The following is a 14555-nucleotide window of genomic DNA, read 5'->3' as shown; positions in this document are numbered from 1 at the left end:
ACACATCCATAAAATTAAAATGCTCAAACCGCTGTCTACAACAAACCAACATACATAGTTACATAGTTACATAGTTACATAGTTACATAGTTACATAGTTACATAGTTACATAGTTACATAGTTACATAGTTACATAGTTACATAGTTACATAGTTACATAGTTACATAGTTACATAGTTACATAGTTACATAGTTACATAGTTACATAGTTAGATAGCTGAAAAGAGACTTGCGTCCATCAAGTTCAGCCTTCCTCACATTTGTTTTTTTGCTGTTGATCCAAAAGGCAAAAAAAAACAAACAAACCCCAGTTTGAAGCACAATTTTGCAACAAGCTAGGACAAAAAATTAATTCTTGACCCCAGAATGGCAGTCAGATTTATCCTTGAATCAAGCAGTTATTACCCTACATTGAAAGATTATATCCTTGAATATTCTGTCTTTGCAAGTAAAGATAAGATAAGGAGCTGCACTTATTCAAATAAGCAAAAAAAGGGGTTCAACCAGGCCTGGGGCTAGGCCAAACCCCAAATAGTTTAATCCAATTGAAAAGAAAAAGGTCCAGGCACTCCAAAGCTTAATAAGGCACATTTCAACCCAGCAATGGTCAAGCTTGAAAAAGACCTGTTGTAGGGTCGAAACGTTGCTGGATTCACTTTGTTCAAAATAACTGTGCCTTATTGAGCTTTGGAGTGCCTGGACCTTTTTCTTCTCAATTGGACAAAACAGTCTCTTTAGACAGAACATTGACACAACTTACCAGCACTACAAAAAAAACAAGGACATCATAAAATTATAGTATATCGGTGGGTCTAAAGATCAGGTTCAAATAATACTGCTTTAGCATTCACATTTATTTAGTTTGCAGCACACAATGAATGATCATCAGTCACTAATCCATTTTTTTCAGTTGGCTTTCAGTCTATGGCAGGGTGCTGTTACGTCCTATGTCCCAATTTCTTTCTTTGCCCTTTGTTTGAAATTCCCAACTTGTAAGCATCACAGGTTATGGCATGACAGGGTGATGGAGTCCTACAGGACAAAACACATCCAAACAAAGAGCTATTTAGAAATCTTACATGAGAGGGCAGAGGTGAAGGCCAATGCAGGTGGGACACACTTTTACATGGTGTTACATTGTTACAGCATTTTAAAGGCAAACACACAGAGTTTTTTTTTTGACAGGAGAGTCTTTATTTAGGGTCTTGTTTCACGTCCACATTTTGTTCCATGGGGCCCTGCATCTCAGGACACAAGGGAACCGTCCCCAGAGCTTCATTAGGTCAACTTGTTCTGGAAGAAGTGCTCTCTGCATAGTCTTATATGTTTGATGCCGACCTGGAGCCTTGTGTGCTTGTCGTCATGCTGACATGCCCCTTCTGTGGGCAAGTCCACCCATTTCTATTTGGGCCCGCCCATTATGGGCAAAACCAGTTATATAAGTGTCATCAATAGCGATGCCTCCCCTCAGGGCACACCTGTCTGTCCCAATCTCATACCTCCCGATGTTGTGAGTTATGGACACGTTTAAGTCAAAATAGACAAATAGGGAAAACAATTGGTGACTTCAACCATTATGAATGATTTAAATTGGTTTAATGCTCAGAGTCTGTATGTGCAGTGTTTTGCTATGAATTTCTGCACATACTGAGTTTAACCCCTTTGCTGCTGGAGTGGTGACTTCACATCCAACAGTGTCATTGGAGAGTCATTAGCCCATCCAGATGAAGAGTTTTGGGTTGGCTAATGTCAATTTTGTTTACAGTTCTATGCCAAGGCGTAACTAGAAACCACAGTGCCCCGGTGCAAAAAGTGCCTTGGGCCCCCCCATGCATCTCCCTACCCCACCCCTCCATTTGTATAACTCATACAGATGCATACATGGACACACATGCTAATACACCAACACACATAATGACACTTCTACAGATATAAACAGTGACACACATACATATACATAGGTGCACACACTGACACACATGCATATACACATGCAGAGAAACAGATACACATACAGACACATGCAGAAAAACAGATACACATACACATACAGACACAGACAAACAAACACACATACAGACACACATGCAGACACAGATACACATAGAAACATACAGATACATATACAGACACATATGTAGACAAACAGATACACAAACATACACACAGACACATACTGAGACATACACTTATAGACAAACATGCAGATACATAGACACACTTAATGGCAAACATTCAAATACATATACAGACAGATACCCATGCAGACAAACAGACACACAGACACATACTGAGACATACACTTATAGACAAACATGCAGATACATAGACACACTTAATGGCAAACATATAAATACATATACATACAGACACACATGCAGACAAAGATGCATATACAGATTCAGATGCAGACAAACAGACACCCACACAAAGACATACAGACACACAGACATACAGACACATACACACAGCTATACTTTACTGATACAGACAATCTCCCTCACACACACACACACACACACATGCAAACTGTCAAACTGTTACAAACAAATGTAGTAACTTCCCTGGGGTCCAGTGGCTACCTCATGTTGATGGGAGTCAGAGCTTCCACTCTCCTCCTCTCCTCCCGTACGGCGCTCTGTTAGCTGGGAGGAAGTGACTGCTTACTCTCAGCTCTGACATCATCACTGAAGCCTGGTTGCACACTTTAAGTGCTGAAGCGCTGACCGGGCCTCAAGAAATCCATTGCTATTGGGATGGGCTCCTTCAATGCGGCCCCAGCTGTTTTTCCGGGCGTCTGGGGCCGCATCACAATAACAGCACCCTGGTTGCAGAGGTCGACAGGGCCCCCTGGAGTAATGGGCCCGGTCGCGACCGCAGTATTTCCGCCACTGGTTCTATGCAGAGAATGTCATTCATTGACCGGAGAACAGTCAGTTGACACTTTCAGCTAATGAATGGCTGGTGATATTGGCATAAGGTTTCTGCAGCTCTGCAAAGCCAGATATTGCAAGCTTGATGCAGAGGAGACCTGGCACCTGGGGCTCGCAGGTAATAGGACAAAGTGTTGTAAAAAGGAAAGGGTTATCCTACCCTGGCCTAAGCAGGTTGTAGTAGTTATGAAGATATTTGGGAAGTGTAGACTCAAGAGAGTGAGCACTGTTGGGAACCCACATTATTTTCTAATACATTAATCTTTAAAATGTTATGTATATGGGACAGTAGTGCTCAATGTGCAATGACTGTGTGTACACAATGCACAAGCACACAATAGAAAACAGGTCTATTCACTTGCAAGAAGAATACTCTTACATTGCTAGTTTTAGGGTGAAGACTGATGATCTGTGTCACTGCATGACAGGGCTTAACTGAGCTAACAGAAGCTCCTTGTAGGAGTTTATATTTAGAAAGAAAGTGTTGGCTGGCACCTGACGGACTCCAGGTATGTTAAACTGTTTTCGTACATTTTGGCTAATTACCCTAGAATATTGCCAGGCAAGCAGCTTGGGATTAGCCAGTTAAAGTTTGAAGGAGCACTATGCATTGTATATGCAGAGTTCTGAAGCCGTGGCAAGCTGATACGCTTAGATAAATGAGTAGGAATCTAGATTGGCTGAAAACGCAGGCCCCTATATGAAGGTATTTTAATTAAATTTACACAGCAAACAGTTTCCAGGCTATACAAAACAATTTGTAATATATATATATATTTTATACTCTATCTTTCATGTTTTAATCAGCAAGCTTATCACCTAGTATTCCCAAACTACTGGAAACTATGTTTCTCATACAGGCAGAGAGACCCCTTTCCTCTAGAACCCTTTAAAAAAAAAAAATCAAGACTCATTCATTTTCGATGGCATTCAATTAGTGCCCGTTTTACGTAAGGGGATTAACAGTTCAACATCCATCTATCATTCATTATACTCTATTCTGTGCATCCTTATTAATTACATCTAAAGGCCTCCTTGGTTATTCACCTGTAAAACACTTTGATTTCTACTGGGAAGAAAGAATTTGAAAAGTTCTTCTCCTTTATATTAATATTATTAATATTATGTCTGGTAGCAGGGAAAAAAAATCCGTTTGTTTCAGAAATGTCGAGAAGTCTGTGATAAACCGACAAATATCATACATCGTATAATACACAATTATATGTATTATGTGACGCATAACGTGATATTATTTGAGATAATTATACATATACCTGTCTGATAATAATTATAATAAAACTGAATGGTAGATATAAGATATGTTATTAAAAGGACATTATAAGCACCAACGCAACTTTAGCTTAGTGGAGTGGTTTGGTGTATAAATCATGCCCGTGCAGTCTAACTGCTCAGTTCTCTGTCATTTAATGTTGTGTAAGATATATGGGATATTAAAATGAAGCCTTTTCTTCATAAACAATATGAATATAATATGTATAAAATACATGTCCACTTTACTTAAAGGGAAACCCTTTAATTGTGATGGAACAAGCACAAACTCTAGGTTTTGCTTTGGTTCTGAAGTTAAAGAACTGCCTGTGTCTTTAACGGTTTAAAGATCATACATCACAATGGGATTTCTCACTTTATTTAACTGTGTGAGGGCTATATACAGCGTACACACTAAACAAGATGCCTTTGCTCTTTAGGGACTAGATTGTGATGATTCCATGAAATGTAGCTGGTCCTTAAGGGGTTCAAATACTCGGAAAAAAATAACACTGACCAACTGTGAAGATGAATTATTTTGTGCTTCACTTTCTGGTCTGGTCTAAAATCTAAATGGAGTGAAGAGATATAGCGTATGTATATGTGATAGGTAGGTTAGACTAACCTAGAAGGTGCTGTAAGAAGGGTAAACCCCCAATACTGCCAACTCATAGGTGGTGAGACACCTGTGTTTTTGGGAGATAAAGTAGGTAAGTGTCATGGGAGCAGAGTTAATGTATTTTTTGTTTTTTTACAGTGTGGTTGTGAATCTCATAGAGTGTCAGTAAAAGTATCTGATAGTGCCTGATTATTACTGTGACAATGTCTGCACAAGGGCTATTCACTAAACACCAGATTTTGTCAGAATTCTGACCACAATGGCAATTCTCATATTTACTAAAGCAAAATTCAGTGGAACCTCAGAATTCGAACGGTCCCGTTGTCTAACAATTCGCAAGTCGAACACAAACTTCGAGTAAAAAATGTCTCGGTACCCGAACATCAAAGATCCGCTCACCGGGGCCATGTGACCTCTACAGCCAGCTGTCTCCATATCCCCCCCCCCCAATCTCTCTGGGTGGGAGCTGACCAGCTGGGAGCCCATGAGTGCACACTCAGCTCTCACTGGGATTACCTGAGTTTTTATTTGGCGGCTAGCCGACAGTGAACTCACCATGGAAGACAAACTTTCCCAGGACATGGACCCAGGTACCTCCTCATTACCTTCATCTTTAGGGTCAGAGACCCTGTCTGAGGGGGACCCCGAAACCTCAACCGAGGGGAGCTGTACTAACTGTGACTCTGAGGGTCCCCACTCCTCCCAGCAAGGTGGAGCAGAGAGGAAAGCTGCAGGGGGGCAGGACAGAGGATAACAGAGAGGAGAGCTGCAGGGAGGCAGGACAGAAGAGAACAAGAGGAAGAGGAAGATTGCACGTAATATAATTTGAGAATTCATTTTAATGCATACATATAAATGTAAAATGCTGTAATGGGGGTCTGGAACGGATTAATCTATTTTACATTAATTCTTATGGGAAATGTTGATTGGGTTCTTGAACAAATCGGAACTCGAACAGCATTCTGGAATGGATTAAGTTCGAGTTCTGAGGTTCCACTGTACGGTCTAAATTCTGTCGGTCTGAGACAATCCTCTGGATGCATGCAGTGTCTGGATTAAAATCAGTGCTGTCACATGTGAATCCTATCCAAGTATAGGAATGAAAATATGCACAAAGCACTGGTTTTACAAACATTCTGAACCAAATGTGTCCGGTAGGAGGCACATTATCAACTGATCATTCACTTGCTTTTTGTAAGTGAATGATAAATGTACGTACTGGCAGTGCTTTAGTTAATAACCCTGTAAGTGTCTGAATGTGTTTGGTGAGTCTTATAATGTTTCACTGTGTCTAGGAATGTCTGAGTGTGTCTTCTAGTGTTTTACTGTGTCTAGGAATGTCTGAGTGTGTCTTATAAGTTCTACTGTGTCTCGGGATTGTCTGAGTGTGTCCTATAATATTTTACTGTGTCTAGGAATGTCTGAGTGTGTCTTATAATGTTTTACTGTGTCTAGGAAGGTCTAAGTGTGTCTTATAATGTTTTACTGTGTCTAGTAAGGTCTGAGTGTGTCTTGTAATGTTTTACTGTGTCTAGGAAGGTCTGAATGTGTCTTATAATGTTTTACTGTGTCTATGAATGTCTGAGTGTGTCTTATAATATCTTACTGTGTCTAGGAATGTCTGAGTGTGTCTTATAATGTTTCACTGTGTCTAGGAATGTCTGAGTGTGTCTTATAATGTTTTACTGTGTCTAGGAATGTCTGAGTGTGTTTTATAATGTTTTACTGTGTCTAGTAAGGTCTGAGTGTGTCTTATAATGTTTTACCGTGTCTAGAGAGGTCTGAGTTTGTCTTATAATGTTTTACTGTGTCTAGTAGTATCTGATAAAGTCTAAATGTGTGTATAAGTGCCAGAGTATGTCTTTGCATTTCTGAATTTATCTAATACTAATGTTTATTAGGAATATATCTTGGAATGTGTGTTTGTGCGTCTTTGAGAGTTTGTAAATGTCTAAATGACTCTGTAGCTTCTGGGAGCATATGCTCTTCTGATTTTTTATCTGACAGTGAGAATAGTGAATTAGTGAATAAGGCCCAAAAAAGCAAAAATGTAAAAACTCTCCAAGTCAGCGATGCTTCCAGTTTAGTTACTTTGGCCTTACACTTGAAATCTACGTTTACTTTTGAATTCACTTTGCATTCCTGAAAATGTTCACTTTACTGAATAACACTGTGTGTGTTTGTTAGCAAGAGAATTTATAGTATCTGTTAGTGTGCGTGTGAGAGCTCCGAAAGGACATTAGTTCGATTTAATAAATAGTTTTGGAGAATCTCTGTGTGACAGTGACATTTAAAGAAATAGTGAATAAACCTCTCAGTATTGAAAGTTGCATAGAGCTGATCTGAAACAAACCTGGTTAGATAGCTTGCTTAAATATATGTAGTTTAACTATCGCATCATCTGTTGTGTGTACCTGGCTTCAAGCAGGACTATATGTAGGAAATTCGAAACAATTTATTGCATTGCAACTGATGCCCAAAACCCCACCTGGCTGATCTGCTTATCACTGCTAATAAATCTTTTTATTCTGTCCAACTTGAGGACTTATTTCGCAACCAATGTGCGGACAACATGCGATTTCCATCAAGCTTCACTATGTTTTATTTCTCACCTTCTCCTTGGAGCTGACAGCCTCTCAAACACATCAACTTTACAGCTTTTCTTTGTGATAGATTGCGGAGCTTGCGTCGCAGCTGAAATTAGATAACATTCCATTCTACCAACTTGCCATTTTATATCCAAGTCACTCTCTGTACTGACCAGCAAATTGTTCCATTCAGAAAAACTAATACCTTAACACAATGAAAGCGTGAAGAGTAAATTACTATTAGAGTCTATTAGTCAAAGCCTGACTTGAGAAGAGTGCACTCAACAGGTGGTAATGAGTATCGTCACTTATCAACTTGGCAACTTGGCTTTCGTTTGTTTTGTCTTCTTTTGACACTTTGAATTACTTGAAGAAACCCTGTAGGCACTGTGTCAACTTCATCTCATTAAACTGGTTATAGTGTCTGGAGTTCCCTGGTTCTGTCATTTCATTCAGCATTAAACAGTTTTTAAGGTTTTTATGTTTTAATGCTAAATGAGAGGCCCGACAGTCCATCCTCTCTGTGCTGCTTTGGATAATGAGGAAGTATTAGCCTATGCAGTAATGGGCAGCAGTGATTGGCTGAGAGTGCCAGCTGACTGCTTTTAGTCTATCATAGGTCCAACTGATTGTAGGAATGTGTACAACAACATGGAAGTGTGTTAGCCCTGTCTCAGCCACACCTTTAGAAAGGGCCGGGCTGTGGGTGGCTAGGGACTCTCATTTAGTGTTAAACTGCTTTAAAGTGGTTTAACATTGAATGGAGAGACAGTGCTAGGGAACTCCATGCACTCTAACCAATTCAAAGAGAGTAAATACAGTGACTACAGTGTCATTGTACTTTTCTTAGATTAGCTAAGTACTTAACTTAAACTAGTATAGAAACATAGAATGTGACGGCAGATAAAAACCATTCGGCCCATCTAGTCTGCCCAATATTTCAGAATACTTTCATTAGTCCCTGACCTTATCTTAAGTCTAGGATAGCCTTATGCCTATATCACACATGCTTAAACTCCCTTACTGTGTTAACCTCTACCACTTCAGCTGGAAGGCTATTCCATGCACCCACTACCCTCTCAGTAAAGTAATACTTCCTGAAATTATTTTTAAACCTTTGCCCTCTAATTTAAGACTATGTCCTCTTGTTGTGGTATTCTTCTTCTTTTAAATATAGTCTCCTCCTTTACTGTGTTAATTCCCTTTATGTATTTAAATGTTTCTATCATATCCCCCCCCTGTCTCGTCTTTCCTCCAAGCTATACATGTTAAGTTCCTTTAACCTTTCCTTGTAAGTTTTATCCTGCAATCCATGAACCCGTTTAGTAGCCCTTCTCTGAACACTTTCTAGAGTATCAATATCCTTCTGGAGATATGGTCTCCAGTACTGTGTACAATACTCCAAGTGAGGTCTCACCAGTGTTCTGTGCAATGGCATTAACACTTCTCTCTTTCTACTGCTAATACCTCTCCCTATACAACCAATCATTCTACTAGCATTTTCAGCTGCTCTATTACACTGTCTGCCTACCTTTAAAGGGACACTATAGTCACCAAAACAACTTTAGTTTAATTAAGGGGTTTTGGTGTATACATCATGCCCCTGCAGTCTCACTGCTCAATTATTGGCAATTTAGGAGTTAAATCACTTTGTTCATGAACCCTAGTCACACCTCCCTGCATGTGACTTGCACAGACTCCCTAAATACTACCTGTAAAGAGTCAACTAAAGTTTATCCTTCCTTTATTGCAAGTCTGTTTCATTTAGATTTTCCTGTTTTCCTGTATAAGCCTTCCCCCGCCCTGCGTAGCTCAGTCTGCGCGGAGCCCTCCATAGGTGAAGATGGATTTATTTTTTGCGCTCTGTTTTTTTCTTTTTCGTCAGGTTTTTTTTTTGCGCTCGGGTTTTTTATTTTATTTTAAGTTCGACGGGTATGATGGCATTTTATTTGCCCTTTTTTGGGGCTGAAAAAAGAAGACGTCAAATGGTAAGTTTAATTTTTTTTTTACAGGTTATTTATTTTATTCCCCCTCACTATTTTTAGGGTGAGGGGGGTAGGTAGGGGATAGTTTGATTTGGGTGGGGGGGGGGGGGGTGACTAGGGGCTTGGGACCCTTAGTCACCTTGATTGGGGGGGGATTTTAATTTAGGGCCCCCACCCGCCGCTCAGGGGTGGGGGCCGGAGGGGGACAGTAGGTCCCCCCTTATTGTTTTTTAGGGCCCCCAACCACAGCTCAAGGGTGGGGGCCGGGGGGGAGGACGGTAGGTCCCCCCTCTCTTTATTTAGGGCCCCCACCCACCGCTCAGGGGTGGGGGCCAGGGGGAGGACAGTAGGCCCCCCCCTTATTGTTTTATTAGGGCCCCCACCCACCGCTCAGGGGTGGGGGGTGGGGGTGGGAGTAGGTCCCCCCCTTATTGTTTTTTTAGGGCTCCCACCCACTGCTCAGGGGTGGGGGCCGGGGGGAGGACGGTAGGTCTCCCCCCACCATTCTTATCTAGGGCCCCCTCCCACCGCTAAGGGGTGGGGGCTGGGGGGAGGACAGTAGGTCCCCCCCTCTTTATTTAGGGCCCCCCACCCACCGCTCAGGGGTGGAGCCAGGGGGGAGGACAGTAGGTCCCCCCTTATTGTTTTTTTAGGGCCCCCACCAGCCGCTCAGGGGTGGGGGCCGGGGGGGACAGTAGGTCCCCCCTTATTGTTTTTCTAGGGCCCCCACCCACCGCTCAGGGGTGGGGGCTGGGGGGGAGGACGGTAGGTCCCACCCCACCATTCTTATCTAGGGCCGCCACCCACCGCTCAGGGGTAGGGGCCGGGGGAGGACTGTAGGTCTCCCCCCCTCTCTTTATTTAGGGCCCCCACCCACCGCTCAGGGGTGGGGGCCAGGGGGGGAGGACAGTAGGTCCCCCCTCATTATCATTATGGCCCCCACTTGCCGCACAGGGTTGGGGGCCGAGGGGGAGGACAGTAGGCCCCCCCTTATTATCTTTATGGTCCCCACCCGCCACCCGGGGGTGGGGGCCTGCAGGGGAGGACAGTAGGTCACCCCCCCTCATTATCATTATGGCCCCCACCCGCCGCCCAGGCAGTAGGTCCCCTACAGTAGGTCCCCCCCCCCTCATTATCTTCATGGCCCCCACCCACCGCTCAGGGGTGGGGGCCTGGGGGGGAGGACAGTAGGTCCCCCCCCTCATCATCTTCATGGCCCCCACCCGCCGTTCAGGGTGGGGGAGGGGGGAGGACAATAGGTCCGCCCCCCCTTATTGTAATTTATGTAAAAAAAATTACAGTGAGTAGCCACAGGCTGCTCACTGTTTAGTAGACATGCCCTACTCGCAGTAGACATTGACCCCCGTAGAGTGAGGGGGGGACATGGGGGCGTATGAAGTGGTGGGGAGCACTGCTCCCTGCCGCTTCTATTTGTACATATTACAAGGAGGGAGCTGCACGCCGGTAGCTCCCTCCTTGTAACAAACCGAACGAACAAACGAACTCTGATACACAGTGTTTGTTTGTTCGTCTGATTTTTCTATTCATTCATTCGTCTGTCTGATGAATGAATGAATAGATGGAATTCCCGTTCGCATGTCCAGGTGTTTCACTGGGCATGTGCGGGAATCTCACAGTCTGTCTAGTGTGGGCAGATGACGTGTCCCACAGGGACTTCATCTACCCACACAAAGATGGCGGCGCCCTGAATATAGATCGGGGCAGAAAATAAAGATGAAAAAATAGGTAATCTGGGGGGCTTAGGGGTATTTGGGGGTGACAAGGGGGTCAATTGGATGTAGTGAAGGCGGGAGGGGGGTTAAAAAAAACGGGATTCGGCATGACAGTGCCGAATTAATAAGAGCAGTCTCAGTAGAGTGGTGGGGGCGAAGGTTGGAATTTAGGAACTAAGTCATTTGAGTAAAGACAAGTCTTTCTAGAAGCTTTGAGGAAAAAGGAAGCAGGGAAATGGGACAATAGTTGGGAGGGGAAGACGGGTCTAGGGATGGCTTCTATAGGATGGGTAAGACAATTTTCCAGGAGTGCTACCACTGGCTGTTCCTGCAGGGTTTGGTACTGTGAGTTCTTGGAGTAGCTTTTGAAATGCTGTATAGGGCCCAGGCTATAAGAGAGAATCTGGTGTTAGATAAGACAGATTGTGGGTGGGGAAGCATTGAGGTGGTACAAACAATTTGGAAACCACTCACTCAAATTGATGCATCTGAGTCAAATTCAGGCCAAACCATTTCATCCACACAGAGCACCATGATTACTACATCGCACTCACGTCATTCTGGTCATCTTCTATTGTACAGTAACGCAATACTTATGCAATATTTTCTCTTAACTAGTTGGCATCCTTCCTGGAACAATGCCGGTGCGCGAATCTGACGCAATAATATATATCCTATATCAAGTTTTCTGACTCCTAAACTTTGTGGGCTCTAGACCCTTATGCACGATATTCTGATCCTGCTTGCTATTCCAGTGTTTCTGTGTACCAGACCTGGCTTGTCCCTGACTCTATCTTTGACTTGCCCTATGGTTCCCGCTCTACTATGTTCTGACCTTGTTCGCATTAACTGCGTTCTGTCTTACTTTGGCCTGAATATTTGTTTTATACTAGAGTTGATATTTCGTATTTCTGCCTAGCATTAACTTCAGCCCTTCTAAGATCCAGTAATATGTCTGTCAATCCTTTTCCTCTTTGCCTTTTGGGTAGTTTGCTGACTTGTACCTTGCTATTAGAGCTGTGCTTAACCCAGCAATGTGAGCATAGCAGTTTCTAAAAAAAACTGTAATGTTTAACACTGCAGGGTTTAAAATAAAGGACTACTGCACTGAGATGAAGTGGCCTGGGTGTCTCTCATGGTCATTTAAGAATTCCTATGGTGCTGAAGAGAAATGAACCAATATGAAGTCTACATACTAGAGGGCATACATTTTCCTGAGTATGAAGACTATATATACCTCCAGGAATGTATGGTGAATGTCATCTATCACAAAGTTAACATACCAGGTTTGTGTCTGAATGCTGCTTGTTCTCTGTATCCAGGCAGATAGTAATCCAGCTTCCAGTTCAGTTCCCACTTTGATTTCTCACCCTATAAGCATGTAAAAAAAACAAAATAACATTGAGATTGTATTTCTGCTCTAGAACAAGGATCTAGATACATATTGTTTAATTAACAGCTGGCTTGATTGTGAGGAATTCTATATATTAATGATTATTTTAAAACATAGCATTTTAAGGCACTGAGGAAGGCGATTTGGAATAGTGATCAAGAGGAATGCTTTTGTTAAAAGTAATCTATCATCTTCCCAAATTATAACATCTTCTGGGGAATGATGGACTTGTGACGTATGAATTATTTTGCATATTAATATGACAAGGCCATGCTGCCCTTTACATTGGGATGCTGCTATTACGATCACATATTCCTTGATGCAATGAACTTACCAAAGTCTCCTTCTGGTATAATAAATCTTCTATCTCATTCTGTGTATCTTGAAGATCTCCCCCGGACAGTATTGGTTTTATTTTTGGGGGGGTATAGCAATGACATCTTAGCTGTAGAAAAATATATATATACCAACATGAATGCATTATCTCAACAAAGAAGTAATTAACAAAATAACTCAATGTAGTTTATATTAGACTTGGCATCCCAAATCCATCTGAACTTGAGGTCATTCATTCATTAGTCAAAAACTAAATTAGACAAAAAAATATATTAAAAGTGAAATGCGTGGTGATGCAAGCAATTTATTCATAATTTGACAATATAATCACAACGAGAGTTACAGAACTGCGCACACCACTAGCACTGTTTGAGGGTCATCTTTGAAACAAAGGATGTTAATGAAATTTGGACAAACACAAACATTGTCAATACAAACAAAAGCAAAAATGATTCGGAAATTATGTGAATTAACTGAATCTTCTTCAGTTTCTTATATTATCTGTATATACAGCTTCATAGCGAACTGCCTCAACAGAGCATATGGACTGGGTATTACAATATAATATTTCCTGGACAGATCTGGGGTGGGATCAATATGGTAGGAGCAATAAAAAAGCTACTGAATAAGATAATAAATCACCTAGCTGGATGTGAAAGGGAAGCTATCCTTCATGAAATGCGTTAGGTTTGATACTGTGAAGCCTTTACCCTATGGAGTAGCTGGAACACAGTAGAAAGGGGGATACGAGTTTCGCTCCTGATAAGCGATTTTTACCGCTCACTTCTTTATGTTTTTATTTTATGTTCGCAATAAAAGTGATTTTACAGTGCACTATGGATCTGTGATTTTAATTTCAGACTCTGTGTCCACCATTATGGATCCTCATCCATAACCAACATCAGTATTGGACTGTATATGAACTCTCATTGATTCTATACAATATATAGACTTGTAGATACACTGTCAATTGATTTATGCATATTTTGTCATTTAAAAAAACAAAAAAAAAGCCTTCTTCAAAAAAGTAGTAATTTTACCATAGATTTAATCTCTAGGTTAATTACCTCAACATAGTTGTGTTTTGTAATTTTGCTGTGGTAGATTTATTAGAAGTAGCAGATAGAAAAAAAATATTGTTTAGAGCTTATATATATATATGTGTGTATATGTATATATATATATATATATATATATATATATATATGTTGGAAGACCATTTGGCCTGAATTTGTGGGAGGAGTTATGATCCTATATAAACCCTACCCCCCTACTTACCTTTGTCGTGCAAGCTGTTTGTCCCCACCTACACCCATATTTATTAACAATTCACCTTGTGGGCCCTCTTTTACAGGCCTACTTGAACGTTGGTTTCGGCACACCTCAACCAACTTTGCTTCTCCTTCTACATTCCATTACGTATTAGATAAATTCTGAGCACAAATATATCTATATCCTGTGTATTATAGTTGTATTACTGTGATGCTGTAATACAGTCATTTTTTAATGCTGTAGTGCAATTTGATTCACTTGTGTTATTGCTGTAGAGCACTGACACACCCTACACACCATAACATACTATGCTTGTATTGATGTGGCAATCTAATACACCTATACTGTGCTTTCATTGCAATAGAACTCTGATACACCTATTCTATAACTTAATATGCTTTTGTTGCCATGGTAATCTGATATGTC

At 41.5% G+C, this 14555-nt stretch overlaps 1 protein-coding gene across 1 annotated transcript in view; it reads right to left on the bottom strand.

The window, feature by feature from the left end:
• Positions 1-939: 939 nt before the first annotated feature.
• Positions 940-14555, bottom strand: part of LOC134571244 (uncharacterized) — a 155330-nt gene continuing 141714 nt past the window's right edge. Inside the window, exons 11-14 of the mRNA XM_063429418.1 lie at positions 12856-12966; positions 12412-12499; positions 7435-7516; positions 940-1033 (exon numbers count right to left, since the gene is read on the bottom strand). Coding sequence (XP_063285488.1) covers positions 940-1033; positions 7435-7516; positions 12412-12499; positions 12856-12966 — 375 coding nt within the window. The remainder of the gene's footprint in view (positions 1034-7434; positions 7517-12411; positions 12500-12855; positions 12967-14555) is intronic.

This window comes from Pelobates fuscus, chromosome 8 (genome assembly GCF_036172605.1).
Source record: "Pelobates fuscus isolate aPelFus1 chromosome 8, aPelFus1.pri, whole genome shotgun sequence".
Lineage (NCBI taxonomy): Eukaryota > Metazoa > Chordata > Amphibia > Anura > Pelobatidae > Pelobates > Pelobates fuscus.
Note: the sequence above shows the minus strand (reverse complement) of the source record. Positions and strands in the feature narration are given on the sequence as shown.